Source organism: Dipteris shenzhenensis, chromosome 11 (genome assembly GCF_047967505.1).
Source record: "Dipteris shenzhenensis isolate YYH24624 ecotype China chromosome 11, Dip_SZ_1.0, whole genome shotgun sequence".
Classification (NCBI taxonomy): domain Eukaryota; kingdom Viridiplantae; phylum Streptophyta; class Polypodiopsida; order Gleicheniales; family Dipteridaceae; genus Dipteris; species Dipteris shenzhenensis.
The window spans coordinates 7,428,490-7,436,842 of NC_141606.1; the positions used below are offsets into that span (position 1 = coordinate 7,428,490).

The following is an 8,353-nucleotide window of genomic DNA, read 5'->3' on the forward strand; positions in this document are numbered from 1 at the left end:
TTACAATCCACTTGTCCCTTGCAAGCGTCTTGATTGGTTTAATCCACTTGTTCCTCCTATAAGTGAACGGAAAACATGAGAAATAACAATTTTGATGAGGCGAGATATTCACTCTGAGTCATGAGCATTAAATTCTACGCACGTATTGCTTAGACAACGTTCAACCCTACTGTCTCAAAAGGTGAGAGCTTCTTGTGCACTTGCAACTTACAAGTTGATGATAAAGGAGTGCAAAGGCTCCTTCTAAATGGTACCAGTATGAGCTCCAAGATATATATCATTTAATGTTTTTTTCTTTTCCAGAGATGAATCATGTAATGTTAAGAGCCGGGTGCAGAAATGCACCTCTAAAAGCATTATGTATCCAAGCTGCAAAGCTGCTGCCTTCAAGTATTTGGTATATACGCTCAATTTAGCCACAACCTCTGTACAAACACCTGCCTGCCTTAAAGGGAAGCAGCAAAACATGCATATATAAAGTGAACACAATCTAAAGGAACCAAACTTTGAGGGTTTAGAAATGTACCTCTAAAAGCATTATGTATCCTGCTCCAAAGCTGCTGCCTTCAAGTATTTGGCATATACGCTCATAAATTTAGCCACAAATTCTGTACAAACACATGGCTGCTTTAAAGGAAGGAAAGAAAGCAGCACAACATGCATATATTAAGGTGAACACAATCTCAGCGAATGAAACTTTGAGAAGGTACTTGCCTTCAAGTTTGTGAACAGCATGGCTTCCAGCAGGCATGCGTTTTTCCTGTCATTCTTCAGCTTTCAGACTTGACATTCTTTTATTTGAACTGAGCAGTTAGCGATTTAAGTTTCAGATTTGTACTACATTAAGCCATTGCGGAAGCTTTTCTAATTAGCTGCCACAGTTGTAGTCTAAAAGTTTTAAGCAAAGGAACATACATATACGGCATGCCAGTAACAAATCTCTTTTCTAAGTTGGCGCGAGTCGAACTTTTTTAGTAGTTCTTCGACCAGTCTCTGGAGACTCAAACATCAACAATTAAGAAAGAAACTCAAGATTGAAGGATTTGCTACGAAATGTTTGCAACAAAGAGCAGCAAAGCTTGTTGCTACTGCTGTTGCAAAGTGATGGAGGGAACAAACCTGAAGTATGAGCAGGGGTGGTACATGCTTGCTCAGTAAAGATTGAATTTTTCCACGAGCCGAAAAGATCCTGCTTGACAACAAACGCACTGCTTAGTGGAAAACATCTGGGAGGACAATTTCAGCTAATGCTCTAACTTCTTACGGACACAGACTAACCTTCTTGGAGTTTGTTCTGTGATTATCTCATTGCCTATTTCCACAACGCTGTCTTCCCATCCTGTTGGTATGGGGAGCTCCTCTTTCATGGTTTCCCTACAGCTCGATTTATGGACCGTTAGAGACGATTCCAACATCCCATCTAAGGGTCGTGCAAATAACTATACTTTACGTCCAATGCTATTCCATTTCTATGCTTCATAATCGAGAAGAAATTCGTTCCTCTTTTTGCCACAACAGAGAAATTACCCGCTAGCCGATGTCTTGGCGCGAGCTTCCAAAGACTCGATCGCGTGCCGCAAATTTTGATTGGAGTCAGCCGCAATACGTTCGGCAAAGCGGTGAGAAAGCTCAATCTTCTCCTTTTCGGCAATCTGTTGAAGAACAGCGACGATCTGGAAGGCAAAAGGCATCAGAATCGGCCTCCGCCTTAAAACTGCCTCCATGGATCGAAAGATAGTACGCAATGATAATTTCATCTTATCTGTTAACGGAAATTCGGCCTCCAATCACCCCTAAGGCAGCAGCAATCTACCTCTTCCATAGAGGGAGGATCCACATCAATGATTTGGCAGCGGGATTTGATGGAGTCCACCACATTCCTAGCGTTGTTCGCGCACAGCAGGAGCTTGCAGGTGTCCCCATACCGATCCATGAGCCACCTTATCAGCTGTTGTGCATCCTTAGATAATTTCTCCACCCGGTACAGAACTAATACTGCAGCGAGAGACCTCAGCTACATAAGACAATGAGAAGAGAATCCTATAGCAAATCCCTCTATGTCACTAAAATATCACCTCTGAAATCAATCGCAGAAAGACTTCTCTCGGGGTTTATTACTCCGGAATTCTCCATATTTTTTGTAATCTCCCGAATCAGATTCATGAGAATAGGCCTCGCATTCTCGCCGAGGCTCTGGGTATCCAACTCCACATGGAAGGGGCTTGCAGCTACTTGTGCAATCAATTTCGGTTTGTCGGCCTTAAAAAAAATGCCACATTGAACGTCAATTCACAAAGATATATGTGATGCATGAAAGAATTAAGTAGGCTAACCTTGTGAGGATAAAACTACGAATATCATTCTCTTTAAGTTCAGACTTAATTTGTGATTCCATCATTTTTTTGTAGCAAGATGTAGGCAAAATGTTATCTCTAGTATGCAGGAAACATTGAAATCTTAGCATAATGCTACCATCAATGTAGCCCATGGATGTATTTTTTCAACATATTGTGTCGTAGTAATTTCGAATGTCATTGCCTATAGATGCTTACAAACCAAAGAGCTACAACTTTATGCAGGAAGGTCTCACCGTCTTGCCAAAAGCTCTTCTCTCATGCGAGACCTAAAACAAAACCAAAGAAACAAAAAGAGTGGCACATTTCAGCCATGAAGCAGAACTGTTCATCCATGAAGCACAATTGCAACAAATATTTAGAAGACAAACTTCATATGTCCCTCTGCTTACTTTTTAGAGACAGAGAGACAGAGACAGAGACACAGAGAGAGAGAGAACCTTCCATGCCATGGGTCCAAACATTTCTTGAAGCAAAGCCATGATCAATGCCTTCTTGCCAGAGCCCGTTGGCCCATGAAAGAGAATATGTGGGCAGTTTCCTTGTGAAATCTACAAGGTCAAAGCAAACACACGCTCAACCTCAGTTGTAATATAGTTTCTTGAATGGAATTGTCTCTACAATATCCGACATGGAATCAAATTGCAAACCATCAATGGGATGAAAGAACTATTGGAAGGTGATGGGTCTACGCGAAGCCCAGAGGGGGAGAGAGATTCCGAGTTCGGAGTAATTCAAGCCTGGAGATGTTTGAGACGGCAAGAAAAAGTTGAACGTAACGCAAGGATTTGAGACACAGAAATGGCAGCAACAAAGCAATGCACGAGACGATCGCCAGGGAGGAGCTGCTTACCAGTTGGCGTAGAAGCTGAGCCTGTTGAGAGTGGCAAAGAAAGGTGTCGAAGGAAGGGGGTCGATGCAAGTCTCCCCACAGCGATTTCACGCTCTCTCGCGATGCATACTTGCTCATTTTGTCAATGCTGCTTTGCTGGTAGGAATTGGAGGCTGCAAGCTTCTTCAAATTATGTGCCCCTCCCCCGTCTGGCATGCACGCCCCCCTGGGAAGACACAGCAGAAACGATCCCTTGCCGCTCTTCAAGGCCTTCTCTATCGTCCTCGTCGTCGCCGATAGCTTGGGACTAATTACCATGCTATTGAAGCTGGAATGCGCTCCATCGCTTGATGCCGCATCGCTGTTCGACATTGCTTGCATGCGCTCTTTCAATTCTTTCTCTACAACGTCTGTTTTGCTGGCCACAATCCTCTTCGATGCCCCCTGCTCCGCCTGTCCTCCAGCAGTAGTAGTCAATGCTAAGCTCGATGTTGATGACATCGAGCTATGCCGGGAGAGTTGCCCTCTGTTTCCCTTTGCTGAAGAAAACGATATGCTGTTATCCTCGCCTCTTTCCAACATCCCGAAATCCCCATTCGGGGTAACCATACTATTCAGCCTCGAGCTTTCTAGCATACTGTAAGTGGTGCTGTAGTCTTCAAACATGTTTGTGGAGCTAGCGATGCTGTTAGTCTCGAAATCGAAATTGAAATTCCTCTCTTTGAATGGCAGCGAGCTGCCGACGCTGGACGCCCTTGACGCACCAAAATTTGGCATTTGATCTGTGTACACGGCTGGAGGAAACTGGTCGTAACTGACATCCTCATCCTGAGACGGTGGACTCGAGGGATCCATATCATGATGAGCTCCCTCGTTACCAAACCTCGCCCTCGCAATGGAGTCCGCATGAGAATTTGAGACTCGTATGTCGGCATTCACACGACCAGAACGCATTTTGCTGGACGCTGTGCTCGAGATGGATGGAGCAACGGATTGGTATCCATACTCGCTTCGAGAACGTATTGTAGATTCACCGATTCGCGGCTGGCCTTTCAAGCTCCCTACCGCGGAGCTGTAACTAGCTTCGGAGATAGATCCTCGGCTGCCGGACCTGGTAAGCTGGTTCGGAGGCGACAACGCCTCCGCTATTTGAGCCATCCTACCGTGGCGATCCTGTTTCCCAAAGTCGCGGCGGGGGATGGAGGTAGCTCCGTTGTGAGCCGTAATTGAAGTAGTATCAGAGTCGTTCCTAGAATCATACCAGTCGGAGGGAACTATGGGCCTGCGAGGATTGAAAGATGGAACGTAGACGGAGGAGACAGTGGACGAGTTGGACAACGTCTCGAAGTTGGTGGTGGGCATGGCGTCGGTGTTGCCGCCCTTGCCGGATCGTCTGGTTGTGCTGTATACGAGCTCAGAATCGCTGCTCGCCCCGGCAGGCGGCATGGCTCAATGCAGGCAGCTGCGCTCCGTATAATCAACCTGTTGGACAAGCTTGCAAATTTTGTGAGTATCACTAGAAACGATTGCCTGTGAAATTCTTTGCCAATTCGTGAGTATGATCAGAAACGATTGCACGTGAAATTGTTTGCAAATTCGAGAGCATGAGACTCCGATTGCTTGTGGAATTCGAAGCAAATCTGGTGCAAATGCTCGCTGCTGAGCTTTTTCGTGTAACATCGATGTTGTGTGTGCAGCTTCGTGAGCAATATAAGAACTTAGGTGCTGTTTCTGAGCAAATTCATGGAGATCACTACTGCTGCGTGTGAAAAAGCGCGAGGATTACAATTTGAAACGATTGCGTGAGCCGGAGAACGCGAGGATTACAATTTGAAACAATTGCGTGAGCCGGAGAAGGCTTGCTTCTTCTGTGCAAATTCGTTGGTGTCTCAGAGAGAATTCGCGGAGATCAGCACTGCGGGGTGTACTGAAAATGCGAAAGGATTACAAACAATTGCGTGGGAAGGAGGGACAATGCGGCTGGATATGCAGGAGGAAGAACGTGTGCAACGAGCATGGCAGGTGCGAAGAAGCGATGGAGTAGTTGTGGAAGTGGAGCAGGAAATGAATGTTTTTTGTGAGAAAGAAAGACGGATGAGCGTTGGAGCGATCGTCGGAGCTTCGGTTGGAGGGATGGAAAAAAGAAAACAAAACAAATTCGGAAATTGATGATGATGATGTGGCATTCTTTTTTTTTGGCCGGCACCTAACGATCCTTCCCATGCCCTCTCTTTTGTCATCTCTTCTCCATCATCCTTAAGAATACTCATGTTCCTTGTATTGAGCTACGTTGATTTTCCATGAATTTGTTTTCAGTACTCATATTTGGCATTGCGAAAACTTCCACAAGTTAAAAGGATGCATGACTTTATAAAATGAATTAACAAGATACATTCGTGCTAAAGTTTCAAATAAGAAAATATGACTAATTACTCCATTACTTTATGCTTCCATTTTTAATCCGTTTTTGTTTTCAACAAATCCCAAAAAAGTTATGGAGCGTGCCCTCAAATGGGTATGCATCACTTTAGCACAACATTGGAGGACCGTTAACCCATGCCTAAAGTTCTCATTTAGCGGTGTCCTTGGGTTGAGGAGAAGCTCATGTAGTGTACTTTATTGGCTGGATTTTTTCTAAACCCGTGTTTGATAGATCCTACATAGAGGTCTACATATCACAAGTTTCTTTTTTCCTGAATATTTAATTGAAGGATTATCTTTTGATTAGTTGATTATTTTCACTTCATGGAAGCATTGGCACGAAGTCACATGGATTGATTCCATTTAAGATTTGCAAGTTTTTCGACTAGTAACTCAAGAAAGCATGACGTATGTTAGGCACCATGCAATTGAGTCTTGAATGACCACAAGAGCCTTTCCTCTCTGAGTGTGCATCCTTGTGACTTGTGTCCTTTTATTACGTATGCTAGTGTGCATGGAAAAGTTGTTTTGTAATACCATATGGAGTTCAACACCTTCCATTTGTGTTTTGCCCATCTGAGTGCGTTTTTTTCATTTATCGATAAGATCTTGGTATCGATTTTTAAAATGTTGGTTGTTTTAAAATCTTGTGCATAACACTTTGCATGTGGCACAAAGGATTTTTCATTTTGCATACAACCATACATTTGTGTGAGAGGAACTAGCACACTTCCTCTCTTAAATTATAAGACCAAACGTTCCCTTCTTTGGGTTCATATCAGTTTGAATTTAGCACATAGTATTTTGCATATAGCACGTAGCAATATGAATTCACACATAGAATTTATAACACCTCTACCTTATGTTGATAGCAATTTGAATATAGCAAATATTAATTAGCTCTTTGCATTCTCCACATAATACTTTGCATTTCACACATAATACTTTGCGTTTAGCTCATAACCACACATATGTGAAGGAGGAGAGTTGGCATGCTTCCTCTCTAAAAATTATAAGACGTGCCCTTTCTTGGGTTCATTTCAACTTACACTTGGTACAAAGCACTTTCAAATTAGCATTTAGCAATTTCAATTTTGCACATAGCACTTTGCATTTTGCACATAGTACTTTGCATTTAGCACATAACCACACGTTAGTGTGGTTGGAGAGTTGGCACACTTCCTCTTTAAAAATTATAAGACCAAGGAACGTGCCCTTCCTTGGGCTCATATTAGTTTGCATTTACCATATAGCAATTTGAATTTAGTATACATCACTTTGCATTTAGTACATAGTACTTTTCATTTAGGTCTAAGGCTCATTCAAATCGCATTCAAGAGATATAAATTTGAATTCAATACATAGGAATTTAATTAAGTGCATAACACTTTGTACATGGCATATAGTATTTTTCATTTTGCATATAACCACACATTGTGTGGGAGGAACTAGTGTTGAGATATCGAGCTCCACACTCGTGATATGCCAGGGTGACCGTTGTGCATTTATGTCACCGACTTGTTAGCTGCAGATGCGGTTGGTACACCGTCCATGAATAATAGCTAGATGACAGCTATCTTTATGTACTCTAGTTAGTGGCTCAGTTAGTATGCCACCTTAGTTAGCTAAGTTTGGTTTGAGACCCACATATAGGGTTCACCTATTCTTTTGTACTTAGAGTTCTTTTGGCTTTCACAACTAAGAAGAGGAAAAGTGTTTTCAGCCTCCACCTTTGTGTATATTTCCCCATTGTGTATGTGAGAAAGCTGCAAGTGAGACTCCTTCCTTCTCTCCCACTCTCTTCACATGGTATTAGGGCTTGGTTTGTGGTAAGGAGCTCAAGAAAGCAAACCAAGTTCGTGGTGTCCTAGTAAGAGGATCAGTGTTGCTTTCCTTTTTTTGAGTTTGGGAGCAAATCTCTGCAGGTAGCACAGTCGGAAAGTGCAAGAGTGCACTGTCTCAGATTGGGGCGCCCTTTACGGTGTGGCGAGAGGGCAATATATGCTGCAAGTGAGGGTGAAGCCCACGGTGACATTATTTTTTTTATTCGAGGCCATTTCGAGGCCCGTTTTGGTGGCGGAAGTTTTCCACAGGCACTCAGAAAAGTGCCCTGTTTTTGCTGTGCGACCATTGTTCTGCAAGTCGGTGAAAAGTTATCGCAGAAATTGCATTGTATGCCTGTGCATAGAGATATTGGGAGTGACAAAATCATTCTTATTATCTGTTGATGCAAAATCGTCACTAGGAAGTGACTGTGTGGTCAAATACCACTTTCGTCAGTTTTGCAGATTTGCCCTTGTGAGGCAGAAGTTGTGTTTTTTTGCAGTGTTTTGTAATGGCGTCTGATGCTCTTTCACAGATTGTCACTGAAAAGCTTGACAAGAACAACTTCCAAGCATGGAAGTTTAGAATGACGAATTTTCTTAAGGGAAAAGGCTATTGGGAGTTCATTACGGGAGCTGAACAAGAACCAGTTATTCCTAATGTTCCCAATCAACAGGAGTTGTAGGCATTTAAAGGCTGGCATGAGAGAGCCAGAAAAGTTATGTATTGGCTATCTATCAGTATTTTAGATTCTATGATTGTGCATATTTAGGATGCAAGCACGCCAAAGGAGGCATGGGATACTTTGACAAAAATGTATAGCACAAATACGCAAGCTAGGAAAATGCAGCTCAAGCAGGAGTTGCATAATGTGCGGAGAGAAAATATGAGCATCAATGACTACCACATGAAGGTGAAGAAG

At 43.0% G+C, this 8,353-nt stretch overlaps 1 protein-coding gene across 1 annotated transcript; it reads right to left on the reverse strand.

The window, feature by feature from the left end:
* Nucleotides 1–537: 537 nt before the first annotated feature.
* On the reverse strand, nt 538–4,632 carry LOC147896562 (uncharacterized). Its single transcript, XM_087381902.1, has 11 exons — nt 3,208–4,632; nt 2,795–2,905; nt 2,591–2,623; nt 2,076–2,259; nt 1,814–1,995; nt 1,528–1,673; nt 1,279–1,374; nt 1,120–1,189; nt 916–993; nt 715–760; nt 538–608 (listed from the first exon to the last, which is right to left on the reverse strand). The coding sequence occupies exons 1-11, from the start codon at nt 4,630–4,632 to the stop codon at nt 538–540; spliced, it is 2,442 nt and encodes an 813-aa protein (XP_087238028.1).
* Nucleotides 4,633–8,353: the final 3,721 nt, after the last annotated feature.

Bases quoted from the DNA above. Each gene is read 5' to 3' on its own strand.
- LOC147896562 (XM_087381902.1), bottom strand. From the start codon at position 4,632: ATGCCGCCTGCCGGGGCGAGCAGCGATTCTGAGCTCGTATACAGCACA. The intron at 1,674-1,813 runs GTAGATTGCTGC...TTTGCCTTCCAG, and splicing joins ATCCTCCCTCTATGGAAGAG to ATCGTCGCTGTTCTTCAACA. The intron at 609-714 runs GCAAGTACCTTC...GTGTTTGTACAG, and splicing joins TGCTGTTCACAAACTTGAAG to AATTTGTGGCTAAATTTATG.